The following is a 14,459-nucleotide window of genomic DNA, read 5'->3' on the forward strand; positions in this document are numbered from 1 at the left end:
CCAGAATTAAAGAGGCTTATGTTAAGGTAGGAAAATTGGTCTGAGTTCAATGCAACCTGGGCTACATAGTAAATTCAAGGTCAGCCTGGGAAATATATGCTGCCTTACACACATGCACACGCATACACAAATGAAATGCCATCATTTAAAAAACAATCTCCAGAATCCTCCTTTATCAAAGTAACAAGACCTCTAAAAAAGGGATTTTCAAGCTCGTATCCTCCATAGCTGAGGTCTCTTGAGTTATAGCAGGCATACCATAACTCAAGATCCCAGAATTTTTCCTATTACTGGTTCGCTGATTTTTTTTTCCAGACAGGGTCTTGCTATGCAGTATATGCTACCCTTGAATTCACAGCAATTCTCCTGCCTCAACTTCCCAAGTGCTGGGATTGGTTCTTTGAATTTAAAAGTTTGCGTTACTATACCCTCCAGTAAACAGACATGGTGGTATATAGCTGCAATCTCAGCATGTGTGTGCGTGTGTATACAATAATGGTGTTATATATTTTATACATTACTAAATTTTAATGTCTTATGTAAAGTTTTATTTTAGACTTTTCAAGTATGCTATAAAGAGAAAAATCAGTTTAAAATTTGACTATTACTCTTAAATGGAGAAAGTTAATAAAGTGGGCTTTAATATGAAAAAAAATCAATATGGCAACTGAAGTCACAAACATGCTCTCTCTGCTTACTGTTGCTTCACACAGTTATACAATTAAAATTTCTCTGCTAATTTCACAAACACTGGAAATGACAAGAAATTACTTTTTAACTACTAGCAGTCATTTCTATTAGATAGTGTATGATTTATCTAACTTATTGGGTTAGCATTCTAAGTTTTATACAAACCTATGATATTTCCCAATGCCCACACTGCCTGCTCACAGACATTCTGATGGGATGAACGCAGAAGCCTCAGGAAGAGTGGCACAGCATCTGAAAGAGGAACCATTAAATATGAAGATAATATAAACCCACAATTTTTTTTTAACTGAGACCCCAACAAGACATAATACAAACTATCGAAATTATTTTAAAACATCACTTTGTTAAATAATTTTTGTGGAAATCATCAAAGTAAAATTTAATATACAAACAATTCCAAATTAAGTTCCCTATTTCATTCATAATTAAACCTGGACTTAATAACAATTGTTTGTTTGGCACCAGTCTGAACCTAGGACATGTTCTACCATTGTACTATGGCTCTAGCTCAGATAGAATTCCAATTTCAAGATTAACCTTATAGAGTATTACCTTCAAACTCAGTGAAAAAGCCCAAGTTCTGCTTTTTAAATTTTTTTTTTATATATATTTTGAGAGGAGGGAGACAGACAGAGAGAGAGAGAGAGAGAGTCTGACTGTCTGTGGTAAATGTGTATATGTGGTGTGAATGGTGTGTGGTATATATGAGTGCATGTATATGGTGTATATGTGTTAATATTGTATTTGAGGATGTATGGTATGTATAGCTGTATATGGGTGTACTCATGAAGTCTGTATGGGTATGTATAAGTCAGAGGATGGTTTGCAAAAGCCAATTCTTTCCTTCTACCATCAGGGTCCCAAGCAGTAAACTCAGGTCATAAGGCTTGGCAGCAAGTACTTTTCCTGCTGAGCCATCTCGTCTGTCTTGCTTAAACAACTTTTGGATAGGGATATTTAAAATAACACTTATCAGAGTTCTTAGGCTAGTGATTCTGTTGCTAAAGTGGCTAGCAGACACAGAAACAGGTCTCCACATACCTGAGCAGGCTAACATACACTGGCTTTTCTTCCTGTCTTTAACAGAACTCTGAAGACCACTACATTATTTACATGTATGCAGATCAATCATGTTCATGGTTATCTATTGTTTTTGGATACTATACAAGATAGCAATGGTAAACAAATCCAAAGTAGAAAATATCTGTAATCCTAGCACTTAGATGAAGGTTGGAAGCAAGAAGATTAGCTAGCCTACCTACATATTGAGTTTAAGCCCAACCTGGGCTACATGAGACCCTGTTTTAACAAAACAAAACAAAACAGAAACACAACTCAGCCTCTTCCTAGTCATTAAGAACTATATAAACTATATAAAAGATGTAAAAGAGCAAATGTGGGGCTTGAGAGATGGCGCAGTTGTTCAGAGCACTGGCTGCTCTTTGAGAGAGCCTTGGTTCAATTGCCAGCACTCACATGGTGGTTTACAACTGCCTGTAGCTCCTGCTCCGGAGAATCTGATGGCCCCACACAGACATAACTGTAGGCCAAAAGCCAATGTACATAAAATAAAATTTAAAAAACTTAAAACATAACAAAGAAAGTAAATGGGTAAAACAAAAAGTGAAAGCGAACATGACACTGTGATAGGACCATAAAATCTACCCAACCTGTCAATTCTACACATAAAACAAAACCAGTTTTAGTAGGATTTAAGGGAATTTCTAACTAATATCACCCATATCAAGATGTAAAATGCTCACCAGTAGGAATGATATATCTGCCCTCCTCTTCTAAATCATACAGAAAGGAATCAAAGCAATCAAAAAGGACTTCGGCAAATGGGAGTATCAGTCAATAGAACAAGATGAGTAAGGTAACATACTCAAGGCAGCTGTTTCAACAACCCTGTCTTATGGGTAGATACTATTTTATAATATAGTTGTATCTTTTAGGAGGATCTATAAATTTATTTATTTATAAGATGAGGCTTCAAACTCATGATCTTTCTGTCAGCCAATCAAGGCCCGGGATTAAAAGCATATTCCACTATGCCTGGCCATCACAGTTTATTTTTTTATCAATGGAGGAGGGAGGGGAGAAGTGGGCAGGAGGATCACAATTTTGTTAATTAACAACTTACTGGACTGAACCACTGCTTGCGTCTGTTCAGAAGTTCCAGATGCAATGTTTGTCAAAGCCCATGCAGCTTCAAACTGTAAAGAAGGACTACGAAAGAACAAGAGATTTTTAAAACACATTTTACTTCACCCAACTATCTACCAACCATTTCTTCCCTTCAGTATTTAAAATGTTGCTCAAGTTTATTTATCTACCTATCCTTAAAAACATAACAACCCAATCATTTCATTATGAGATTCAGACATGTCCCCCAAACATCCTTCTTGGCCATTTTATTTATATCTTTACTGAAATAGACATTTTTCATATTATTCATCAGTTTTGAAATACTTACCTTGCCAATTTTCAAAGTTCACACATTAAAAAATCATTTTCAAATTTGTTTTTGTTTCTTACCTCGATTATAACTTTCAGTTCTATCCTATAACATTTTTTTATTTTTTAAGAAAATCTCTCTACAAAGCCCAGACTGGCTTTGAACTGAAACTTCCAAAGTTTTTCGATTATAAGCATATATCACCATGCTTGGTTTATGTTTCTGAGGCAGGGTCTCTAGTCCAGATTGTCCTGAACTCATTATGTATAGTCCAGGATCACTTTCAACTTCTGACTCTCCTGTCTCTCTACCTCTTGAGTCTTTTTCCTTTAAAAGATTAAACTAGGAAATCCTACCCTTTCAAAAGAACACATTCTAGTTTAAAATAGTAATTATGTACTTACTTGTCATCTCTTTCAAGACAATGAACTAAAATAGGCAATATTCCAGATTTTATTAAGTCATCAATCGGTGGATTTCGATCACTGGACAAAAGCTTCCTGTAAGATAGATACCTCTTGTAAAACTTAATGACATATATTATTACAACTAAATCCAAATTCACATTGACTATATAGGTACTGTTGTAAATCTGAAGAGATGTTATTAGTATACACTTTGAAAGTTACTTCTTATACTTCATGTAATACAATTATTTTCTTTATGAAAAAATTGCTAATAAATTTATGAATAGGGCCAATAACTAGAAAAATATGGTAGGCATCTTGCCAATTTTATTAATACAACACTATTCCCTCACAACAGTTCTAAATATAGCAACAAAAAAGGCCAACAACTTTTTTTTAAAGACAGGTTCTTACTATTAGACCTGGCTTCTGCCTCTGAATGCTGGGACTAAAAGTATGGCAGTTAAAGTTTTTGTATGTACTGTGTTTGAGTTAATTTTATGTTCAGAGAACAGGTAGACAAATTTCAACCTAACATTTTACTTTGCTAAAAAAGGAATTAATACATTTTCAAAATACCCAAAATTATGCATACCAGGCCATATAAAGGATAAAAGTCCAAAAGGTGGTGTGTTTAAAGTGATTACCGTGTTCAATTCAACCCATTCTATACACTATAAAATACCTCAAAAGCCCGACAACAATAACTAACATAAATCTTCTTACTGGAATTTGATGTACAACTATATAAAGATAAGGTTTAAGAAAGTCTTATCAGAGCATCACCCTACATAAACTGTCCCTATGTAAGGAACAGTTATTTATTTACTATCTTATGAATATAAAACTCCTTGCCTTGCCTTTCAACTGTCCATAAGGTGGCTACACCTAACTGAAGCCTGGTATCACTGTGATCTCATCTCTAAGCATTTTGTTATCCTACTCATCTCAATAGGAATGGCTAGCCATCTATTTATTTCAGGTTCCATACCACCTCTCAGGTATAGTATGTGTACAGCATAGTCCCATACTTGCTGCTGGATGTCACTATTTATGTACTTATTTACAAGAGCTTTATTTATTACATATACAGTATTCTGCCAGTACTTTTAGATAGCTCTGCATTCTTTATTACATTCTAAAAAATTACTACTACCACCATCACCACTGTTTCTCTCTCTCTCTCTCTCTCTCTCTCTCTCTCTTTTTAAAAATAGGTTCTCATATATACAAGGCTAACTTCAAACCACCTATGTGGCTAAGGATGACCATATAGTTCCAATCCTCCTGATTCTATCTTCCAAGAACTGTGATTACAAGTGTGTGAAAATATACCAGTTTTACACAGAGCTGGCTATCAAATCTGTAAAGCATTCTACCAACTGAGCTATATACCCTCAGGCCAGAATCTAAACTTCGTAAGGAGAAAATTATATTATACCTTGCTAGAAGGACATAAAGAAATCAATCTGGAACTGACCCAGAAATTTCCTCTGTATTTGCTAGTTTTCATAGTGTGGGAAGGACACTATAGTGGATGGGGGGGGGGGGGAGGAGAACAGACACCAATGGCTGTAATCAGCACTGGATCCAGTATGGGACAATAATGACATGCCAAGAAAGATGTACCTGATCAAAACCTGATGGTTAGGGAGGTGACAGTTCTTAGGAGTAAACTTAAAATTGTAGTTCAGCTAAATCATCACGTTGCCAAACTGCCTCCTAAATATTTATTTATGTTTATACCCACAGATTTGTGCTTGGTCAAAAGTATTTTTTTTTAAATGGTTAATACAGAGACTTATAGCTGATCAATGTATAGAGAATAACTGATTGTAATGTGTTCAACTCAAAATGGGACATCTTTATCGATATGCTCTCTCTTCAAGGATCAGTGCACATCACAGAAGCAGGTAAAGAAAGTATATAAGAGCTGGAGGACTGAGAACAGTGCTGTGAATACTGTCTTCTTCAGGACATAACATGGCCATGGCACTCAAGAACTCAAAAGAGGTATGGTTACCTTCACAACACCAAGATTTCCAGCATGGATGAGGGTGGGGTTCACAAGGCCTCACTCCTAGCTAAGGGGTTGTTGGCAGTTGATGGCTACTGAGAGGCAGTCGCTTCTCTTTAGAGGTGTGGCCCCTGGAAAGTTGCCCAAGCCCCAGTGGATGGAAAGCATTAACTGAACTCAGTAGGTTAAAAGAACTCTTTAAAAGGGAAAACATGAAGTTAGAAAGGGATCTGTTGGGAGGTAAATCAGGGAAGGTAGATATGGTCAAAGTACATGGTATGCATGCAAGAAATTTTCCTATAAAAAATAAAAATATTCTATTAAAATCAAGAAAATACTATTGCATAGTATTTTCACAGTACTGTCGATAATCCATAGAACAGTGCTTAGCACAAGTGTAAATAAAATCAGGGGCTTTTATCTTAAATTTTAAAAAAGATTTGCTTTATTTATATGAGGTTTTTGCTTGTATGTGTCTGTGCATCACATGTGTGCCTCATAAACAAGGAGGTCAAAAGATGTCAGGTTCTCTAAAACTGGGAGTTATGGACAGTTGTGAACTACCATGTGAGCTGTGGGTGCTGGAAACTGAACCCAGATCTTCTGTAAGAACAGCAAATGTTTTTAACCACTGAGCCATATCTTCAGACCCTACTTTTCTTCTTTGATAATAATAAAGAGTATTTACAAAATAGAGTTATGTTGCCAGGGTTTTTATTTGTATTAAGGCTCCAATAGTTTTGCCTGTAGTTCTTTTTGTAGGTACATTTAATAAATCCTAAAATTATTTTGAAATCAGTTTGTTCTTACATATCCCTGAAATTGTCTCCGGATTTCCCTGGAACCCACATAATCTACATCTTAATCATCTTTCTCACAAACATGAATTTACTGTTTCAAAATGTAATCTCTCTTATATCAAACTGTAAGTAGTTCTTTAGCCTATGGGATACAATAATGTAGTGCTACATTTTCCCTGTCTTAGGGTAAATACACATAAGTAGGACATGTAATAAAATATAAAAAGATTCATACATTTTGGTGAGATATTACACAAATCTGCAAAAAAAATATTTTGCACTTTGAAATCTTATCAACTACAACCAGTATTTAAATATTTTTGTATGAACAGTCGTTCTACATTTATAAATTTATATAAAGCAACCATTATATTAAAATACAACCATATCTTCCTCAACATAGTATGTATTTAATTCAGAGATCTTTCTCAATAATATATTGGGTATATGTGCGTATGTATGTGTGCATGCACATATATGTGAAAGCCAGAGGTCAACCTCAGAATCCATTCCTCATGAGCTACCCACCTTGTTTTGAGACAGAGTTTCTCACTGGCCCAGGGCTCACCAAGTCAGCTATGTTGCCTGGCCAGGGGAGCCCCAAAGATAGGTCTATTCTCCACTTCCAGTGCTAGGATTACAGGCCAGCACTACATGTTCAGCTTTTTACATGGGTTCTGGGGACTTAACTTGGGTCCTCGAGCTTGCACAGCAAGCACTTTCCAGGTGGAGCTATCTCCTCAGCTCCTCACTAAGTTTTTCTGGCTTTTTCCTAAAAACATGACAACACAGTTTTCACAACTGAAATGTACAAAAGACTTGGCATTTCTGGCTTAGAAAAATATTAGTGTATATGCAGCAATATATACTTAATGTATATTTATTATACATGATACCTTATGCTTATAACTCAATTTACAGTTTTGACTAATGTAAACACTAATATAAGTACTTAGCTACCTAAAATAAGGCCTAAAGAAATTCAATTTGGTCACTTAACTCACCTAGCAGCTTGAACTGCACTTAATTGAATTCCTTGGTTATCACTTGAAGCATTCTACAAAAAAAAGGAAAACAAATTATTACATGGATACACAGTATTTAGTTGTTTAGTTTAGAAAATACAAAGAGAGGTAAATAAAACCCAACTTACTTGAACAATAGCTTCTAGAGAGGTATTTTGCTGGCAAGAAATTAAAGAGGAAAAGTTAAAAGGTCATCTTTAAGTGCTATGTTCATAAAAATCTTCTACTGGAAGTCTTTGAATACCAGAATAACATAACTTACCACTCTATAATCACCATCTATATCAGAATCTTCACAGATATCTTCATGTGGTACATTCCTTCTTTTTAAAAGATGTTCATCTCTTTTATTCTTTAAGAAAAAAGGTCAAACAATTTCAGGTAAGCAAAAGAAAAACAGTTTTTCATATAAAAGTTACGCAATCCTATGCCTACAAACTAAAATAATGAAGTACCCTTTAAATATAAAAACAAATGCAAAAAAGTGAAATTGCAAAATAAGCTAATTTGAGTCCCAAATCACAAACACTACTCATTTCTAATGAACTGTAAACTATTGTAAAAACTAAAGAAAATAGTTTTACTAAAATAGCTAGTGTACAGTTTAGAACACACACATGTAGTAAATCATTTTATACATCATCTAGAAGGGACTATTATCTAAAAGCAGAGTCAAAGCAAAAGCAGGGCAGTTCAAAATTTGGCAAAAATTAATAAAAATCAAGGACCACTTTAACTTTACTTGAAGTGTTTGGGGCAAATAAATTATATTCTTAACTCTAGTCTACTTCAATATTTGAAAAGTTGATAAAACTAATATGTAACAAATTATCAAAGTAGAACTACTACCTATTAATAGCAAAACCATTTAGAGTAAGAGTATCTCTATGGCTTAGACTTTACATAAATCATTAAAAGTTACAAAAAGTAAACTTGTTCATATCTATTAGCAGAAAGTGGGCAAACTGTATCTTGCCAATTTCAATAGCTATATAGACTTAATAAAAAACAAAAATTTGTTAGGGAAAAAAAGGAAAAAACCAAGCCAGGCAGTGGTGACACATGCCTTTATTCACTACACTCAGGAGGTAAAAGCAGCCAGATCTCAGTGAGTTCCAGCCCAGCCTGGTCTACAAAGTTTCAAGACAGACTCCAAAGCTACAAAGAAACCTTGTCTCAAAAAACCAAAATAGAAATGTTGAGCACTTGAGATTGAAAAAGAGTAACTATAGTCAATAAATATAATTTCATTATGCAACAGGTAGTATATTTAACAAGATATAATTCTTAATATTTTCTAGATGCTGTTATCAGAACTATTTCTTATAATACCAATAGTAAACCATACTTACCTTCCTTAATTCAACTACAACTTCATTTCGTTGTCTTCTCATAGTCTACAAAAAAAAAAAAATATTAATAATAAACTTTTTCTTGTTTTCACCTGTCTATACACTAAACTTTCTGAAACTTTCACCCAAAACTGCATTTTGTTATCTTTCATAAACATACTCCCAACTCCATCTTAATAAATGGTTGATCCATCCTTCCATTTGCACAGATAAAAAACATGGAGCCATGTTTTCATATATTATACATTCATTCACTTATCCAAAATCTTACTACCTTTTATTATCTCCTCTGTAACTCTTCGGATCCAATTTGTCTTTTTCTCTTTGAGACTACTGCAAATGCCTCCTAATATGTTATCTCTCTTGTTCTTCTTTTAAAAATTAGTTTATTTTCTGTGTATGTGTGTGCATTTGCACCTGAGTGTATATGTGTACCACTTGTGTGTAGGAGCCCAGGGAGGTAGGAAGATGGCATCAGATCCCCTAGAATCAAGTAAAGGCAGCTGTAAGCTGCCAAGTAGGTACTAGGAATAGAACCTAAGTCTTTTATAAGAGTAATTAAGTGCTCTTAACCACTGGACTACCTCTTCTGACCGCCTCTCTCTCACTCGTCCACCTTTTTTCCTCTCATCTACTCTTATGAGAGCAATCCCAATAATCTTCATCGCTTTAATTTTTGTATACTATGTAAGACTCCTTTGGCAACTTGGTAAAAATCAAATTGTAATCTTCCCATATAGTATTTCTAAGCAAATACACACACACACACACACACACACACACACACACACACACACAAAATTGGTACGTAGTATTTCCCAAGGAGGAGGATCAGGGTTCAGTTTTTAGGCTCAGTACCTCTCTATACTTCAACTTCCTCATCAATAAATGGTAGGATAGGGTCCCCCATTCCCATTTTTTGATGGGTGAATTTTTCCTTAATTTAAATTTGAAACCAGATTGTTTTACATATCATTCCCAGTTCCCTCACCCTCCCCTATTACCCCCAACCCATCCCATTTCCTTTCTGCTCCCCAGGGAGTGTGAGGCCTTCCATAGGGAAATTTCAAAGTCTGTCATATCATTTGGATCAGGGCTTAGGCCCTCTTGGTGAATGGATTTTTGCAACAGGATCTCATTAGTCTTGGCTAGCCTGGAATTCATAATGTCAAGTTGACCAAGCTGGCCTAGAACTCACAAAGACCTGCCTGCCACTGCTTGAGGGTTGTTATTAAAGGTACATTCAAATAGTGGGGTAAACACTCTTATTACCTACCTAGCTATATCTCCAGTCCTTTTTCTGCCCCCACCCCCCAAGACAGGATTTCTTTGTGTAGCTTTGTAGACTAGGCTGGCCTCAAACTCACAAGAGATCCTTCTACCTCCCCAGTGCTGGGATAAAGTCTGTGCCACCACTGCCCAACCTTTTTGCTTTTGAAGACAGGGTCTTACTATGCTGCCCAGGCTGACCTTGAACTCACTCAGGAATGCTTTGAAACTGTTCTCCTCTTGCCTTAGTCTTAGTAGTTGGGATTTGCAGGGCTGTGCCGCCAGACCCCACTCAGCCTACTTCTAACATTTACAGTAAGACTTAAATAAGTGAATACATCAAAGTACTTAGAGACTTCCGGTATGTTAGTCTTATCATTACTACTATGACCTCACATTAGAAAGTTCTTCCCCGGGCTGGAGAGATGGCTCAGAGGTTAAGAGCACTGGCTGCTCTTCCATAGGACACAGGTTCAATTCCCAGCACCCACATGGCAGCTCACAACTGTCTGTAATTCTGGTTTCAGGGGATCTGATACCTCCATACCAATGCAAATAAAGTTAAATAAATTATTTTAAAAAAAAGTTCTTCCCCTACCATCTGTGTCCAGTCTTCCTTACCCAAGTGATTCATCAACTTTCCATCTATATACTATCCTTTATCATGCCTAATTTTTCCATGTATCACATCCTAAATTACTATATAATTTCAGTTGCATATTGTTAATCTCCCATTACAACATAAATCCTCTCTATATGATGTAGCAAGTACCATTATTTCTTCTCAACTGTCTTAATTTTATATGTGCATAAAACATTACCCCAATTTTTGATCACATTATTTTTTTTTTCTGTGGTCTTCTGATTTTTGGTAAAGATAAGGATTTTAATAATACTGACAAAATTTAAAATGCTAACAAGATAAATACTGCAAAATGTATACTCAGCTATGATTTCTAAGAGTTTTAAGATCTAGTATCTTGTTTAAACATTACACCTTGGAATTTTTCTTATTCTTACATACTCATAAAAATATGAAAACTGTAAACTAGCCCCCAGAGGGTTAGAATCCAGTATCATACATAGCCTTTTATCAGTAAGCACATCATTTCCCAAACATCTGGAAGTAAATTCTAGCCAATTTGAGAGTTTAAGGTTCATATTAAAGTAAACACATTATAGGCTGAGATTTAATAATATGAAAATCTGAAACACAAAATTCTCTTAAAAATCCCAATTTGGAATGCTGACATGTCTCAAAAAACCATATACCACAAATTGCTTGGTCAAGATTATCTGACATATTATATAACTATAATTTATCATATATATAACATGAAATGACAATGAATTTCATGTTTGGGCTTTGGTCTTAAATATATGTAAAATTTTGAAAATGTAAAGATATTCTGGACCATGCATGTTGGGTGAGAGGTACTTAACCTGACCAATGAGCCTTGCTTACTGTAACACAAAACAAACAGCTATGTTCTATGCCTCATGTAAACTACTGTGCTTCTAAAATGTATTACCTGAAAGACGACTTAAATAAGGCTAATAAGACAGACTTCTGAGGGACTGCGGTAGTAAATTAATCTATGAAAAATGTATTAACCACCTATTTGCTAAGCACTATAAATACAAAAATGGACCAGATGCATAGTATATCCATACCCTCAAGAAGAGAAAGATGATTCAGGAGAAATTCATTTGCCATCAGGCTTAAAGACTTGAGTTTGATCCCTGGGGCCCACATATGGAAAGAAAGATCAACCCCTAAAAGCTGACTTCTGACACAAGTGTGTATGGTGTGCATGGGTATATATGTACGCACATACACTGTAATAAATAAAAAAGTTCTTTAAAAAGAAAGTTGTATTCTTATGACAGAGTGTTGAGCCAGTCTCTCACTATGTAATCTTGGATGACCTGGAGCTTACTATGTGGAACCAGGCTGGCCTTGAACTCCTAAGAAACTGACCTGCCTCTTCTTCTCAAGTGCTGTCATTAAAGGTATGTTACCATGCCTGGCCTAAAAGGCAAGGAATCCAAATTCTTGACATAATCAAAAATAATATAAAAGAAGGCATTTGCAGCCAAGAGTGGCGGTACACACTTGTAATCCCAGCATTGAGGAAGCAGGAGGCTTAGCTGATCTTTCAATTCAAGACTTTGCGGCCATCATAGAGAGAAACCATATCTCAAATGAGGAACTACACATAGATAATAAATAGCAATCAACATCCTCAACTACCATGGAAATGCAAAGTTACAGAAATCAAAGTTACATTGGGATTCTATCTCATTCCAGGCAGAATGGCTATCAACAAGAGAACCAATAGCAAAAGTTGATTAAGATGTAATAGAACACTTAATACATTGTTAGTGAGAATGTTAATTAACTGTCATTATGAAGGAGAATGGAGAGATGGTTCAGCAGTTAAGAGTATTGGCTGCTCCTCCAGAGAATCCTGGCTCATTTCCCAGCACCCATGTGGCAATATGTCTGTGACTCCAGTTCCAGAACTCCTGGCACCCTAACACAGACATACATGCAGGCAAAATGCTAATGTACATACAATAATTTAAAAAAATTAAAAAAGAAACAAACAAAACTGTCATTGTGGAAATCAGTATGGAGGTTCTACAAAACAAAACAAAACAAAAATCACAAGCCAGGTGGTGATGCATTCCTTTAATCCTAGCATTTGGAGGCAGAGGCAGGTGGATCTTTGTGAGTTCAAGGCTAGTCTGGTCTACAGAGCTAGCGCCAGGAAAACAAAACACACACACACACACACACACACACACACACACACACACACACACACAGACACACAGACACACACACACACACACACCCCTACCTGTTATATAATCAGGCTATACTACATACTATTGATGGTATATGCCCACAAGAATCGAAGTTAGCTTACTAACCATACTTGGATACCCATGCTCACTGCTGTACTTCCACCAAATGCCTAATCACAGAATCAGCTTCGGTACCATCTACAGATGAATCCAATGCGGTATACATAGTCAATAGAGTTTGATTCAGCCAAAGAAGAATGAAATCATATTGTTTTCAGAAAACTGAGTGGAACTAAACATTGTATTACATGAACTAAGCCAATCTCACAAATGACAAATATTATATGTTTATTATCTGTCATTATCTGTTTATTATCTGTGGAATTTAGGGCAGAGGGAAAGGGAAATGAAATTCCAAAGAGTATAACATTAGGGGGTATGGAACAGCAAAGGTCAACAAAAGATTAAAATAAGATAATAGCAAATGCAATTAAAGTATGAGTATACATTATGGAAATGAATGAAGCCTACTGCTTTTACAATTAATATACACTATTTTTTAAAAGGTGTTATGTATAGGGTCTATGGAAGAACGTCAGAAGAATGGAGGGATAAAGCAAGAGTACCATCAATTTTACAGAAAGTCAACTATAGTTTGTTTTAATTGCATATTTTAGCTGAAGTAAGCGCTTAAGCTACCTAAGACTATTTGGTAGGTGCAAGTTATTTAGCCCAATTAATATTGTAAGAAAGAGTTGAAGACAAAACAGTAACAGACTAAGTTTTTGATGTTTATAATTATGGCTTCCTGCACTGAAAAAGCTTGTTATTTATGCAAGCTCCATGTATCGTTTCACTTAAACTGAGAGAAGAAACTTGAATCTGATGCTCATCATTAGTAGTATGTACTAACTAGAACTTACTACCTTTACCAATAAACAGTATCTTTGAAAAATTAGACTATGGTTTGAAAATAAGAACCATACTTTTCCTCATTAAATTTTCTTAGTGAAGGGTTACAGTGGGAGTTTTCCCACAGTAGATATCACTTACCCATCAGAGAATACATTTAACACTATTTGGAACTTTAAATACTACGCTGGCTGCTGTTGGAGAAACTGAAAAGTGGACTTGGAAGCAATGACAATGACTGAGGACAACAAAGAAATTTATCATGATAAAATAAAGTAGGCTACATAGATTAAAGTGACCAATTAGTGCCTGCAAGAATGTTCCTGTTTTAGTAGGGCATTAGTGGTGGACGTCTTTAGTCCCAGCACTCGAGAGGCAGAGGCAGGTGTATTCCCTGTGAGTTCAAGGCCAGCGTGGTCTACAGAGTGAGTTCTAGGACAGGCTCCAAAGCTATATAGCGGAAACCCTGTGTGTGTGGGGGGGGGTGGGGTGGGGGGGGGAGTATGTTCCTGTTTCTTCAAACTTTTCATGTTCGCAACAGGAGAACAAAAGTTGAGGAATTATGAATGACTGGTTAAAGAAAACAACCCATGGGAAAAGGCAGTGGGAAAAATTAGGAAATGAAATCAGATTTGAGCAAATTAAGGAAAACAGCAAACCCAGGCGTTTACAAGACTGGAGAAGTGTCTAATTT

The 14,459-nt window shown here is 35.7% G+C and overlaps 1 protein-coding gene across 2 annotated transcripts in view; it reads right to left on the bottom strand.

Annotated features, from left to right (window-relative positions):
* The window catches only part of Kpna4 (karyopherin subunit alpha 4), a 54,337-nt gene that overhangs the window by 21,816 nt on the left and 18,062 nt on the right, over positions 1-14,459 (bottom strand). For both annotated transcript variants that reach the window (XM_051198780.1, XM_051198781.1), the window contains exons 2-8: positions 8,771-8,815; positions 7,681-7,770; positions 7,547-7,576; positions 7,398-7,450; positions 3,574-3,669; positions 2,855-2,940; positions 856-942 (exon numbers count right to left, since the gene is read on the bottom strand). In XM_051198780.1, the coding sequence (XP_051054737.1) occupies positions 856-942; positions 2,855-2,940; positions 3,574-3,669; positions 7,398-7,450; positions 7,547-7,576; positions 7,681-7,770; positions 8,771-8,815 (487 nt within the window). The remainder of the gene's footprint in view (positions 1-855; positions 943-2,854; positions 2,941-3,573; positions 3,670-7,397; positions 7,451-7,546; positions 7,577-7,680; positions 7,771-8,770; positions 8,816-14,459) is intronic.

This window comes from Phodopus roborovskii, unplaced genomic scaffold (assembly GCF_943737965.1).
Source record: "Phodopus roborovskii unplaced genomic scaffold, PHOROB, whole genome shotgun sequence".
NCBI lineage: Eukaryota > Metazoa > Chordata > Mammalia > Rodentia > Cricetidae > Phodopus > Phodopus roborovskii.